Source organism: Spermophilus citellus (genome assembly GCF_964194105.1).
Source record: "Spermophilus citellus genome assembly, chromosome: 12".
In the NCBI taxonomy this organism is placed as follows: Eukaryota; Metazoa; Chordata; class Mammalia; order Rodentia; family Sciuridae; genus Spermophilus; species Spermophilus citellus.
In genome coordinates this window covers 112,916,634-112,929,649 of record NC_138198.1, presented here as the reverse complement: position 1 = coordinate 112,929,649, position 13,016 = coordinate 112,916,634, and the positions used below count along the sequence as shown (strand labels likewise).

The following is a 13,016-nucleotide window of genomic DNA, read 5'->3' as shown; positions in this document are numbered from 1 at the left end:
TGTCAGAGGGCGTAAATCATGGCATCTCTAGCAGAGTGCGCGCAGGCTCCACTGACATTTTCACAATTTAAATCATCTTGAGTAATAACCCTTTTAAGATGACTAATGTTACTGATTTTCCTGCATTAATAATAGTGCCGAACACAACACAGAGGTGAAAAAAAATCACTAGTGTACGAGGTCACATTTTAAAACCAAATGTATGGTTATCGTTAACTCTTTCTGTTGAAGTTCAGTTCACATTCAGGAAGTATCACACTGTCATCCTTCCAAAAGCCTCTTGTTTCCTTCCCTCCTGTTTCCAAAAACTCCAATAAAGAGAAAAATCAATGCCTTATTGCCTTTTGGAGGTTTCCAAATAGTTCAAACATGAATAATAATAGTAAGCTTGATTGGATAGGTCTCACATCTACAAAAAGTAACAGTATATAATTTAGTCCTCTTACAGAACAGATCCAAATGATCCAGAAAATTGCTGGTTAAAATTAACTGGCATCAATAGGCAAACTGTACTTTCAAAAAAAAAATCTAATTTCTTAGTTGATAAATAACTACAAAGTATTTTTCTTTTATTATGGATTTTCTATGAAAATATGTATGAAGCTTGATTTCTGCTTGTGGTTCAAAATGCAAAGATATATAACATGCTCAGATGCTTTTCTACTTTTAATTCTTTCCTTGAAATCCAGCTATGTACAAGAAAAAGGTTGAGAGTAAAAGGGGAGAGGAAGAAAATATCTTATGTGAGCTCTTTAGATGGAAAGATTTCCAGAAAATTCCATTATTAATCTGGGTTCCTTTTATGGCATGAGTCATCCCTACTTTGATAAATGCTATCACTAGTGTCAAACACCCTTTCTGCCTCAGAATGGGGTTCTGTAGAGGTCCAGAATTGCCATAGCTGCACCCCATTGAAGGGATGAGGACATCATACTCACTAAATTCCACTGCTCCTCAGACCATCCTTTCCCCGTGGAGCAAATTTCAAGTAGGAAAGGTGTGTATTAATTTTCCCAATAAGCTTAACCAAATAACTCTCTCTGAAATAATTCACCATTTGGCTATTCAGCATCATTTTTTTCTTGATTAAACTAGGCTAAAGTTAAGGGCAACTTAAACCCTGAACAAACAAAGCATGGAATTACCAGATTTGGTAATATTGCATTTTTCCTGATTATAAAGATAATAAATACTCTCACTATAAAAAACTCAAATAATAGAACTACAAAAAAGAAAGCAAAATGCCCTGAATCTCACTTCCCAGAGACAATTGTGTTGACGTTTCGTAAACAACCTTCCAGACCTCTAAGTATAGACACACTGGGGGAGAAATGGACTTCAAGAGATCCATATTAAAAGGTAGTTTTGCAATGTGCTTTTTTCATCAACAAAACGTTGAGGGCAATCTTTGCATGTTAATGATTGTAGATTTACATCATTCTTTTAAAATTGCTGAACAGTATTATCCTACTATATGATGGAGGAAATAAAAATAAATGAAGCCAATGTCAGTCAGATTTTTTATAGCATTTCTGAAAGAGGATATTTATTTGTTGGATGGTGGTGGTAAATTTAGGTAAGAGAATTACAAATGTATTTCATCACCGATTTCCCCTTGGCTCAAATATCAAGAGATACACTGAAGTGAAGGATTCAAATTGTAGGAAAATGATGTGAGAGAACCAAAAGGTTTGAAAGACTGCTGAATTACATTATTCGATGGCTGAATGTGTAAACTAACATGCCAACTTGGCCTTTCCCGTCCCTTCAAAAACATGCAGCACAAAACCAGTTCTATGGAGATTATTTTCAGAATACAGAAACACAGATACAATTCATCAAAACAGGAAATGTTTTACTGCCTTCCCTTATATATAAAAGTAATGCTGTACACAAACCTTTTACTAAGTCTCACTTGAGTAATTATCCAACCAATATTTCTCATTAACACTCACTTCTCAGCAAAGATTTTAATAGTTGATAGCCTTAGTCAGGCTCTGTATTAATAAGACTTCATTACGTTTTCAAAATGCATTACAGTACACTTACTGGAATAATATAAAAGTATTCGCGTACATCATTAGAAATAAATAACATGTATCTAAATAAATCAGTCAAGCTCATTTGGGGAGAGCAGCAGTAGATCCAATGCTGCTTTCTGCCTTCTGGGTTCTCCGTAATTCAAACACAAGACCACTGCACTTCTAGAAAAGGTTTCCTTATATTTTCTTGATAAAGCTGAAATCATGTGTTTCTGTACCTTCCATTTAATTTTCTAGACTCAGCTGGGTATAATTTAAGCACCCAAGGAATGGGCTACATCTTAAATCCTGACATTGATTTTAGAGGCGAGAAAGGCGTGTGTGTTACTCTGGTTCCTGGGGCACTCTGCCATGTGCAAAGGCCATCAGGCAGAGCTTGTGGACTAACCAACAGTGCTGCACCCCCACTGCGGACAGAGCCACACGGACAGGCACACAGGCTTAGCTAGACCTGACAGAGTACTGGGACAACAGTGGGTGCTACAAAGAGGAAGAGGGATCTCAGAAAGATAACAACCTGTGAATGACCTTGACCTCTTGGTAAGAGAGGAGGCTAACCACAATTCCACCAACATGCTGGACACAGACTGTGACTGAAAGAGTTCTCAAGAAAAAGATGAACAAACACGTGCAATTAAAATCTTAAAGACCTAGAGAAAGGGAAGAAGTAAATGGAAATTTCAAGAAAATACTGTAAAAAGTGTCAAATCTGGCTGATTTTGGAGGCAATCCTTTAAATCACAGATTTCCTTAGCAGAAAAAAAAAAATTGCACACAAAGGAAAAGGTTTAGTCTGTTTACTCCAAAGGAGAAAGCATGGACAGAAGAGAAGCTTCTGGAAGCAGAGGCTGTGACCTGCTGATCTCCGTTTCCAGAGGGCAGCCAGCACCCAGCACTTGGACGGCCAGTCAAGGCTGAATGAATGGGCGCACTCCTCCACGATTCCAAGAGAACGGGGAATAAAGGGAAATAGTGGCACAGAGACCATTGTGTCAATGGGTAGATAAAAGCCGTCAGGAGCTCACTCTTAAAAGAACCACTGTTCCACGAGTCCAGTTTCTGGACACCTAGAGGACTCACAATCGGATTTTAGTAAAATGCCAGTCCTGAGGTTGCCCATTGGGAAGAATGAAACGTGGATGATCTCTGATGAAAGGAGTTTAATACGAGCTAATTAAGATGCTGGAGATATATTCTAGAAGAAAGGATAATGAGAAAATAAACTGGAAAACTAAATTAGATAAAAAGTAGAAGTCTGTGACAGATTTGGAAGTTGTCACGCTTTAATAGCATGTTGTTAATTAAGCAATTTATTGTATCCGTTTTACATTTTATTAGCTATTGATTTTTTAAAACCGGCATCAAGTTGTGCTGAAGCCTTCCTTGTTTAAACTTTTATTTTATTTTTTAGCTTTCAAAGCAGTACACAGAATCTTATAACATATAACTTGTATCCTAGGAAAATAAAGGTGGCAAAATTTTAACTCTTTTGGGGGACTTGGTGATATGTAATTTTTTAAAACTATCAGGACTAAAAGAGTAATGTCATTAAAAAAGAAGATGGATAACAATTAAACACTGAGGACAAAACACATTCTAGTGTAAAAATCAGTGTTCACTTAAATTAGTGAATACTAATCACCAAGTCACTAATCACTGAAGTCAGAATTAAATATGGGCATTCTCATGAATTGCCAGAAAGGGATACTCAAGTTTTTAAAAATGTTTTGAAGAGTTAGGGAGTTAATAACATTATGTGGGAAACTCATAATTCAAACAAAAGTGAGATCATTTGAAGGGGGCATAAAGTGAATACTCGGAAAGCACCTCATTGTCTTGTGTCCTGTGCCCACTCAGAGTCACAGACCCAAGAACTCTGTGTGAATTCCCAGCCTCAGCAAGGTTTTGCCCAGCTCCTTTCAGGCTGGGCCGGCCCTGCAATATGCCATGCCCTTGCTTCCCAGTGACTGCGCCCGTGCTCTCCCACCCGCCTCCCCGCTCAGCATCCCACACAGCTCAGTCTGGATGCGGTTTCCTCTGGAAAAGCTTCCCATACCTCATGCTCAGACTCTCCCCTGCACTGTGAATGCTGGGCTTATTCCTGTATCCTCTGTGACAGTAGATGCCCCTTTTCCAGATTGCTAACTGTGTCCTCGGTACCCTGTGCACAAGTGTCTGACACGTAATCAGCAATCAATAAACACTTGCCATTTGTTGAAGGAGGGGAAGAAGCACAGGGAGTAGGGCTCAGAGCGGGGCCCCACAGGAAGGTATTCCCACCACGGCACACACACCATGCAGCTTATACTTTAAGACCCATAACATATACTCTTACCTGCCAGAAAGAAATGTGGCTGTCAGTGTTTGAGTAGGTGGCAAGGTATCGCCCGTCAGGAGCAAAGGCCACTGCAGTGATTGGTCCCTTGTGTCCATGGATTGTCTAAAATAAAGTTCATAGGTCATTAATGGAATACATTCCACAGAACCCACACAAGATACATGTCAAGGACACATGTAAATGCATTCGATTTGAACAAGTGATATCACAGATATTAGATACTATGATGTTCTTTGTTTGTAAAATGGAGTTAGAAAAATGGGAAAAGTGACCAAAGTTTTCTCATTATGTATCCAAGGGCTTCAATCTTGTTCTGAGGAGTAGACATACTTTCCAGTTGGGAAGGACAGTGTGGGCCCAAAGAAAAAGCATATACTAATGAGTAAAACAATGTTTTAATTAATTTGTGTCCATTAAGGGGAAGACTTTTGCAATTAATTAGAAAGGGAAGAAACTGATCATCAAAATTATCCAGAAACGAAAAACTATCAAAGCTGCATCAGGATATCCCTGTGCTGGAAGGAGAAACTATAATTTGAACTCTTTAATAATCACACATTTTTCATGTTTTATGCTTGATTTTCCACCAATAACACTGTGTTTAAATGCATATAACTGCAATTAGTAAACACAGATACACTCATGTGTTGGAGATTCGGGCACACATATAAATCAAACACTATTAAAAACAAGTTAACAGGGATAGTTTTGAACCTTTGCCAATAGCTATCATTGATTTAACCATGAATAATAAAAAGGAGATTGTATTTTAGAGTAGGCCTTTGCTAAAAGGTCTTTACTAATAAAAAAAAATACAGTCAAGTTTGATATTAATAATTACAGAAAACACTGTGTACTAAGAAAATTGGCACAATATTGTATTAAACTCCCTACATTCAACTGTTAAAAGCCATACCTCTACTACATTAACCGGTACCAGATCTGGCGTACAAGCTCTCAGCTGCTCTCCCTCCCTTTGTCTAGAGAGGAAATGGAAAATGTGTGCTCTTAAACTAGACAGGATCAGACGGTTTGTATTCATCTGTAATTTCTGATGAAGAATTGTGAAACCTGAGGCTCACTGGAAGCTTCAGATTTGCTGTGTGAGTCAGCCCATACATACTGTAAATTTCAGTAAGAATTATTCATAATTCATATCTGAAGAGTGAAATGAGAAAGTGAGGAGAAAGGCAATCGGACATTCCTTATTGCCCTTTATAACCTGTTCCTTCCTGTCACTTGACTTCCAAGACACCGTGGGATCCCAAATAACACGTTTTTCAACACTCAAAGAAAAAAATGTCATACTTATACTGGAGACCTGGGCTTGGGCAGGCAGAGGGCATTGATGTGAGTCACACTGTCTGGGTTTGAATCTGGGCTCCATTACACTAACTATTGACTATGGAACTTAGGGCCATGTTGCTTAAGGTACTTAGCCTCAGGGTACCATGCCTACAATGTAAGGAGAATGATGATTATAATGACTATATTCACCTCAAAGAGCTTTGGAAAATTAAATGAAATATAAATAACACTCTGCACAATGCATGGTACATAATAAGCATTCAATAAATACTATTGACATTTTTGTTTCTACTGCTTGCTTAGACATGACCGATGGGGGAAAAATCACAAAACTCAATTACTTAAGTATACTGTTTTAAAGACATCTCCCTACCAATAAATAAATAAATAAAATAAAATAAAATAAAAAATGCCTGGACCATTTATCCCCAAATCAGCATTATTCAGCATACTGTGTTGCTTAGAAACAGATTTCAGACAATGACATTTTATTAAACATGTATGGTACCTATCCATGGTGCTGACCCACACATACGCTGAAAGTAAGTAATGGTATGCCTGGTGAATCAAGAAACCAGAGTAGCTTCAAGTTCATTAGAATGAAAGTTATTCTGGATGGGGGGGGGGAGGAGGACCCCAACTAATTACATGGGAAAAACTGGCCATTCCCGTTTACTGGGCCAGTGTAATAAACTCATTTTTGTTTCTTAAAATCAATATTCAGTTCTGCAAAACATCTGAAATTCTACTGTGCCAATCTGAATCTAGTTTTTGATTAAGATCATTGACCAGGCCTTAAGCTGAAACTAGACTGCAGATGTGTGTGGTTTGGCCTGCATAAATGTTTCTTAAAAAAACATTAAGACCACATTTCTAATTCACGTAAAAAGTCAGATTTTTAGCCTCTCCTGGAAAACTGGAAGATTGGGCAAAACTAGGCCTTTGTTCACCTGCTGCAGCGTCAGCCAGGGCAGAGTAGAGGCAGCCACTCAGTCTAAGCAATTGTTCTTCACTCCATGAGCCCAGCAAGACCTGAGAGAAGTCCTGTGCACCACACTGCCTGGCTCACAGGTCTCCAGCCTGGGCCCTCACAACACTGAATGCAATGCTTTCCATTATGAACATCTGATTCAAAATAATTTCTTACTTGTTCTGGAATCCTAGTATCCATCTAAAATTGTGAGCAGACAAAAAGTTCTACCAAGATAAACTAGTCATTCTAGAAAGCCCTCAAGTTGGGCTTGAGGAAGTTGGCTGATCTTCCTGGAGAATGGATCTCCAAAATTTCTAAAATTTAAAACAAGGCCTGCCTCCTTCAGATTAGCAATCTGCCTTAATCAGCAACCAGTTTGCACTTCATTTAACAGTGCCACCACAAGTTGACTCTAATCCAGCAGGCCAAGATGTCACAACCAAATGGGCACCTCACTATGACCTCCTGTGAGGCTCTCCAAGGCAACCCTGTGGTAAAGCAGAAAACCTAGCATGCTGGGACCATGCCTGCTCCTTCAGATCATCTCCACTAACTATTTCACACAATTTCTTCACCTTTTCCCAGGGCTGGCCTTTAGAGCACACCATAAGGATCCTCCTACATCAGTAGAGGACATTGCCCATTGTTATCTAGTGTCTAACAGATGATCCAGTAAAATGGATTCATCCTGGAATTTTCTACCTGGAAAGTTTTTCTCTTTCTGGGTAAATTTTGTTGCTTTCTTTTATTCTGTAACGATAATTACATAAGCTAACGTGTGTTTTTCTTTTGTACCGGGAAATTCAGAACTAAATTTTAAGTTCATTCCATGACTAGTAATAAATACTTCCTATTAATTTCACTAATCATTGCTGTTTTCATCTGTTGTTGCTGAGGTCTAAACATATACTGAGTTTGATTTTGTAAATTTCTGAAAAGTCTGTTTTGAACAAAGGAGGATTATGCTTTAGATCAGATGCATATGTGCACCCGTGTGTGTGCATGCACATGTGTACACATACACACACTTGGACAAAGATACTGCTAGATGCCCCACAGGGCTGTCTTTTGAACCCAGAGAGCACTAACTGTAGTTGATAGACAGGTCTGTTGTCTCCTAAGAAGCAAGTACCACTCGGGGCAGAGCGGGGAAGCTTGCTATGTTAATGGTTTTGTACATCTGGTGAGTTCATTATCATCTCAGTCTGAGAGGTGCTTCAGCCCTCAATGTAATGGAAATGCTGCCATTGTCTTTGTTCAGACTCTCTGAACTTCTAAGATCTGTGCAGGCACCAACCCAACTGACTTTAACCTTCACTCAGGCATTAAGCAAACAGCTGCACAGTGATCACAGCAAACTTGTAAGTTTTCTGTGATGAGGCAGACCCAATGGTTTAGGTCTCAAATGCTAGATGCTAAAGGCCATTTTAAAATGATAGGTTTCAAAATAAAAAGAGGTTTGATTGACTTTTTGTATGCAAATGGTATCATGTCTTGCTATATTTTTAGTCAAAGGAATTTCTGTCATAAAAAGACAGAGATAGAACATAAAGAAATTAATCTAATTCAGGAAGTGCTATGAACAATGAGAGAAATCAAGCAATTATTCCTGGTAGGAGACAAGAGCGCTGAACTGTTAAACACCCCAACCCCTTGTCTAATGAAAGGAAAGGGTCTGAGAGGCAGGATTAATAATGAGCAATACTTACACTGACATACCAGTTTTTAACAGGTTACTTTCAGTGTGCTCGGCAAAGAAATAAAATTAACCCTACTGTACAGGGAAGGAAACAGAGACCAGAATTTCCAAAATGGTTTGGTCAGTTTCAACAGAAGCCATGACTATCTAGAATATTCTCTTTAACATTTCTCATCACACCGCCTATCTCTTCTTGGAGTTCCTTCCTGATATTCATCTTCCAAATTACGAGTTTGAAACTGGAAACACAAATGTAGGACTCTATTAGATCCATTTTAAAGAACAGACAGGATTAAAGAGAATATTTAATATATATTTTCAGGTCGCATTATATTTTTAAGGGGAGGAGGAAAAAACCCTAACCAATCAAAACATTTTGTTACTTGAAACATAAATTGTGAAGGGAAGATTTCTAAAAGTAGGTAAAATTTTGCTATCAAAAATATCACCAAAAGGGAAAGATTTATTAAGTACTGACTCTCGTATTTTGTATAATACTAAAATAAACTAAAATAAATAAGTAAGTAAAATAATATGGAGTGAGTCTTGACAGTGCCAAGGTCTTTAGGGGTGAGAGGGAAGTGGCAGCTTGATCATGGTCCTTCTCCAGGAGCACATGGCTGACTTTAGATTAAAGGAAGGTGCAATTTGAGGGGCACTTGAAAGGTCTGCTGAGCTGAAAACATGTCCCCAGTTGGCTGCACATGTCCTCTGAAATCTCTAGAAACACAACTATGCCTTTAAGCAGAGGCGTTTTCCCTAGATGTGCTCTGCAGAGAGCAAACAGGGTGAATACACTCTCAGGAGGTACAATCATGGCAGATGCCCTGAGTTTAGGGTGAACCAAAGAAGTATCCATTTGTGTACTGGAGAGGGCAGATACTTAGGGCAGTGAGTGACCAGGGAACAAGGATGGGTCCTTGAAAAGGAAAGGCAATTCCGAGGACCTACAACTACCAGCATTTTCTTAGTACTGGTCCCACTTAATGACAACCAAAAGCACGTGAGGCTTAGGGTGCGGGTACCTCCACACTCAGCCCTCATCACGTAATTTGCCATCTCCTACATATTCTCAGCAGCCCAAGTCAGCCAATCCTGATTTGCATGCCTTCCTGACATCCCAATCCAGGCCACAGATTTCATGGCTGGCTGGCAGGGAGGTAACCGCTCACGGCAGAGAGAAGACAAAGACATCGCTCTGCCTGACAGCTTTGTTTGTTAGGCAAGGGAAGGCTCATCAAAAGAGAGCCATTTCAAGAGAGTTCAAAAGTTAAGAATTAATTATATTCAAGAAAAAAAGTATGTCTTTCTTTTCTCCCAGGCAACCAATTTATGAAAATTTTATTGAATATTTAAGGTTCGCTGTTCAAGGAAACAAATTATAGGTTTAGCAAATAATTTACGCAGATAATAACACCGTTAAAAAATAGATAATCTCATCTATGGCCGATTAAAAGGCTCAAGTGAAATTTAATTATCGCCGTGCACTAAGCCTTTGCAAGCCTTCCTGTGTGTAAGCTCTCAGGACCACACGATGCTGCCAAGAGCCTGGAAAGGTCACCCATTCTTGCTGTGTGTGGCTATGGCTGCCTTTAAGCAGGTCAAACAGATGAAAATCATTTTGTTTTCCAATAACTCTAGAGAAGTTTCCAAAACCTCCCCCAAGGACCCCTCTGAGTGTTTAACAATGTGTGCTGTCAGGAAAATTTTCCTGATGTCAAATCAAAATCCCAAATGCTGAGCTTGGGCCTGCTTTCTCTTGTTCTATGTCCTCAGTAGAGATGGAGAACCAGCACTGCTGCCCAGCGCTTCCAGTGCACTCATCCCTTACAGACTGGAGGGCTGTTGTAGCAATGTCCCTGTTTTTACTTCCTTCTTTATTTTGGGGATTAAAAAGACATTCTGGTGAGCATAACCTTTCAAGCCTCATCTTCCAACTTTTAAGTAATTTTGGTTGCTTTTTCTTAAACTTTCTAATTATGTCATCTTAGAGTTGGATGGTACCTTAGGTCACTTTGTTCAACTCCATCTAAAAATGTGAAATTTCGAACCAGACAGTACTGAAGACAGACTGGGTATCATTGTATTGTTTTTCCTCCTAAGGCCATGCAGGCAGACCAGCTCCATGAGCACTTTATCAGAAAATAGCAATCATGGCTGATGGTTATCATTAGAAGATAATTTATTACAAATCCTTGGAAGGGAAGAGGAAAAGCTGGTGGAGTTGTTGGCATGCAGATGGTTGACATTCAAAATGCTCCCAGTTAATTTTAGGGGACTGAGATGTGGACAGCTGAGCCCTAGGGGACAAAGGCGCAGAGTGTAGACATGGACAAATGCAGATTGTCAGCCCCTGCTCCACGTCCTTTTCTGTTACCCTCCCCAAAAGCCATTCACACTAACCTTGCATTCTGACTGCTTATTTTCATTAAGTCACATACATCCATTTGCTTATTGCTCCTCAGTCCTCTCCTATCCCTCTCTGTTTACTTTCTTTCATTTACCAATCATCAACACTTATGTCGTATCACCTGGGTGCTTCTATCTCATTGTTGTCGTTAGTGAAAATGCATCATATCACTCGATGCTTTAAAACAAAAACATGGTTTAGCAAAGGCCAACTACCAAAGAGTTTTTGCCATCCTTCTGATAAGTTTTAAAACTGAATAGTGAAGGGTATTTATGAGGGTATTTTTGTGTGCATTAGTGGGCTAGGCATTATGGGGAATCTAAAAATATAATAAGAAGTCAATCTTCTGTATACACATATTATGTGTCAGGCACTATTTAAGCACTTTTACATAAACTTCTTAATCCTTATCTACCCATAGAGGAGACTCTATTTATCCCATTTTATAGATGAGGAATCTGAAGCACAGGGAGGTATAATAATATGTTTTGATTAGAATCCAGCAGTCTGGCTCTAGAGTCTGTTGTCTAACAGAGTATTAGGTGAAGGGGGAAAAAAAAAAAAGAACTACTAGCCTTCCATTTCCATTTTGGATACATGATGTCCCCCAGAAGCTCATGTGTGAGACAATGCAAGAATGTTCAGAGATAGAGTGATTAGGTTATGAGAATTGTAACCTAGTTGGTGGATTAAACCCCTGATATGGATTAACTGGGTGGTAACTGTAGGGTGTGGCTTGAGAAGGTAGGTCACTGGGGGGTGTGCCTTTGGGGTTTATATTTTGTGCCTGGTGAGCAGAGCACTCTGTCTGCTTCCTGGTGGCCATGTCCTGGGCTGCTTTCCTCTGCCATGCCTTACCTTGGGCCCAGAGCAATGAAGTTGACTACTATTGACTGAGACTGTGAGCCCCAAATAAACTTTTCCTCTTTTGTGTTGTTCTTGTCAGGTCTTTGGTAACAGCAATGAAAAAACTAAGTAAAATACTTCATTTTCATGTAGCTGGCATTACATACATTACACATTAACACTCCTAAGTGACTTTTATGTGTAAGTGATGAATTCGAGGGATGCCTGCTGGTGCTCAGTGATGATTAGGTGAAGCCTCAGCCCAGGCAGATGCAACTAGACTATTGAGAGCAAGAGCTTGTGGTGGAAGTGCCTGTTCCTAAGTCATGGACAGGCCAATCAGCCTGCCCCACCCTGCAGGCCCTACTCAGCCTCACAGATTCCTAGACTGTCAACTCCAGTGGCACAAAGGGGATTTCTGCATCCAGGAGAATGCGCCTGGTGCATCCCAATCCCCCTTCACACCCTGGGGCTGTCCCGGCCCACTGCATCCCCTTGCCCTACCATCCTGTGAGGCCTGGCCCAGGGGAAGCCCGTCTCCCAAGGAAGCTCAGGCACCCAGCAGTCCTAAAGTCATGTGGGAAGAGGCAGGACCCCTTGGCCCATGTAACAATGTCAGATGAAGAAAAAAGCTTTTCCTTGACCTAGCTCCAGAAGTTTAAACCCTGAAAACAGAGCTGCCCTGACATTCTACCTTAGCCAGGAAGGAGGATGATTCCTAGACACCCAGCCCAGTGGGGACTGTGGCTCCATCTCGCTCATCGGCAGCCTCCTTCCCTGGTCCTCAGTGCCTGAAAGTTTTCATTTTCCCATTAGCTGGTCTGTGTCCCAAAGGGGCAAAATCTATCTATAAGCACTATAAATACACATTTTTAAAGAAAAGAATTAAGTATAAAATTAGGAGCCTGCCTCTTTTTAAGTGGGGACACAAAATATAGAAACTGAAAGTATGGATCAAAATGCAAGTACGCAGTAAATGGAATCCTAAAACTCTTTGAGTCTTAAAGAGAGCCTGGCTTTTCTCTGTGACCCTGTTATCTCCTACAGCTAAGCACATAAGTCTAGATCTGCCCATTTGACAACTGCACAATGACTATGAAAAGAAATTTGAGGGTTGAAAATGGATTATTCATTTCTATAATTTCTTTCCTTGTTGGAAGGCTGAAGCAATGCTTCTTTTTTACATTATGCCAACTCCATGTAATGAGAATCAACCTGTTATGGCATTTTCCAGTCTAAGAGGCTTTGGAGCTACTCAGTGAGTTACTTTCTACCACCACCTAATGGGGTAGTATATATATGGTATTTAGGAGAAAAACAAGTAGATTTGGTATCATTTTAACATCTTAATGGAAAATAGATTTAAGGATAAATATAATAAAGTGAGAAACCTTAAGTTT

The 13,016-nt window shown here is 39.7% G+C and overlaps 1 protein-coding gene across 4 annotated transcripts in view; it reads right to left on the bottom strand.

Moving 5' to 3' along the window:
- The window catches only part of WDR7 (WD repeat domain 7), a 329,818-nt gene that overhangs the window by 3,989 nt on the left and 312,813 nt on the right, over positions 1-13,016 (bottom strand). For all 4 annotated transcript variants that reach the window (XM_081263756.1, XM_081263758.1, XM_081263757.1 and 1 more), the window contains one exon: positions 4,378-4,482. In XM_081263756.1, the coding sequence (XP_081119882.1) occupies positions 4,378-4,482 (105 nt within the window). The remainder of the gene's footprint in view (positions 1-4,377; positions 4,483-13,016) is intronic.